Here is a 1,874-nt window from a genome sequence, read left to right on the forward strand (position 1 = left end):
GGAGTCAACCTGGTTTCAGCCCTTCAGAGGAGACGGAGGCTTGGCCAGCTCTTGGAGAACCTGCCCGGAGGTGGGAGAAGGATGGCTCCATCCCCAGCTGCCCTTCTTGCCATCCTCACTCCCCCCGTCTGGTGGCAGCAGGGCACGCATCTCAGGAGCTCTTTGCCCCTCTCGCCCTTCCCCAAGGTGTGAATAAGATCATCCCCGTGTCCCGGGCAAAGTCCGGCTTTGCCTGCGCTGCCAAGGAGCTCTGACAGCCTGGCCACCCGCCCTGCCTTGGGCAGCTGGCACTGACCCGCGCCCTAGGGGGTTTAAAGTGATACCAGCCCAGGGAGAGGTGCATCCACCTCCTCCTGGTGGTCCCAGCCCGCTCAGCACCATCCCGGAGCGCGCAAAGATCCTCATCTGGCGTTTCCCAGCCGTGCGCGCACGCACATACAGAGTCGCAGGACGCCAGGGGTAAGGGAGCTCTGGAGATGGGGGAAAAGGGGGCAAAAGAAGAGCATCACGCTTCTTTTCTAGTCGGGCTTCATCAGAAAGGCTCTCCCGACACTCTCCCCACCTAACCTCAGGAGGGGAAAAAAGCTGTCACGGGGCTGCTCAGACTTCCCTGCTGCCAGGATCTCCCGTAGGTTCCCCCCCTCTCCTTCCCAAACCCAGCCTGATCCTGCCTACGAGTCCTCCTGCACACAACAACGGCCCCTCGGTGCCCCAAGCCCCATCCATCGCCACCTTCCCAGCCCCTCGGGAAGCCGGCTGCTCCTCCGGGGGGGAGCTGGAAAGCAGAGCCTTGGCTCACCTGCAGCTGGGATCACCAGGTAAAAGAGCCTCAGCACCAAGAGAACCTGCAGAGAAACAGCCTTCATGTTCCCGCGGCAAACAGCAGGAAGGGTGGGCAGGGAAGGATTAAGGGCAGTCTTTCCCTCTCCCGGCTGCTTATTGCATCCTCCGGAGCAACACAGCTGCTGCGGCTCATTCCAGGATTATGAAGCCCTGGGATAGGGGTTCTGCTGTTATGGAGCTCTCCCCCCTCGCAGGGTGACGACAGGAGGCGGAAGGAAGAGTGGGATAGGGGAGGGAATATCGCCTGCTCCCCAGAGAGGCAGCTTCTGGAATTCCCCGTGCCCACATGAGCTTTTCTTAGCTCTTGCAGGTCGGCTCCAGCCTCCCCGGCAAATTATTCAGGCGGGGGCATTCCAGAGCTGCCTGCTCCATCCTCCTCCTCCTCCTCTCCCACCGTCTCGCAGCCAGACCCCGCTGCTCCTCAACGCACAGGAGGCTCATTTATTTTTACCCCACCAGATGCAAAATCGGCTGTCCCCCTCCTTTTTGACAGCCGTCTTAAATCACAGAGTCAGTCGCAGAATCACGGAATCGTTGAGGCTGGAAAAGACCTCTGAGATCATCAAGACGAGCCTGTTTCCCAGCGCCAGCATATCGGCAAAAAAAAGTGTGGGTTGTTAAGCCAAATGAGGTGGAACGTGCTAATTGGGATTACGAGGTTGTCAGCAAATTAGTGAGCTCACACCAACGCTGCCTCTTAGCAGCATCACCAGAGCAAGGGGTGAGCAGGGACCGAGTGGCGTCCCCAAGCAGCTCCTCATCCCCTGGAGGTGCCACCGTTACAGCCCTGACAGGGTCTCGGCCAGGGCGGTCTCGCTTGATGCTGAGAGCAGGGGTATGAGGTCCCCAAATCTGCAAAAAAAACCAGGCCAGGCTGAGGGAGGGGATTGCTGGCACCAACTCGAACCCGGCTCCAAAGTGGACGTGCCAACACGGTGGCCGCATCCTGCACCTTTACTTTCTCTTTCATCTCAGGTCCCAGCAGCGTGCAGCACGATTTTCCCCTGCCAAAATCTCCAACTGGAAGAGGA

The 1,874-nt window shown here is 59.3% G+C and overlaps 1 protein-coding gene across 1 annotated transcript in view; it reads right to left on the minus strand.

Annotated features, from left to right (window-relative positions):
• The window catches only part of CX3CL1 (chemokine (C-X3-C motif) ligand 1), a 5,019-nt gene extending 3,583 nt beyond the window's left edge, over window positions 1–1,436 (minus strand). Inside the window, exons 1-2 of the mRNA XM_009868330.1 lie at window positions 1,371–1,436; window positions 800–845 (exon numbers count right to left, since the gene is read on the minus strand). Of these exons, the coding sequence (XP_009866632.1) occupies window positions 800–845; window positions 1,371–1,436 (112 nt within the window). The remainder of the gene's footprint in view (window positions 1–799; window positions 846–1,370) is intronic.
• Window positions 1,437–1,874: the final 438 nt, after the last annotated feature.

Source organism: Apaloderma vittatum, unplaced genomic scaffold (assembly GCF_000703405.1).
Source record: "Apaloderma vittatum isolate BGI_N311 unplaced genomic scaffold, ASM70340v1 scaffold14724, whole genome shotgun sequence".
Classification (NCBI taxonomy): Eukaryota; Metazoa; Chordata; class Aves; order Trogoniformes; family Trogonidae; genus Apaloderma; species Apaloderma vittatum.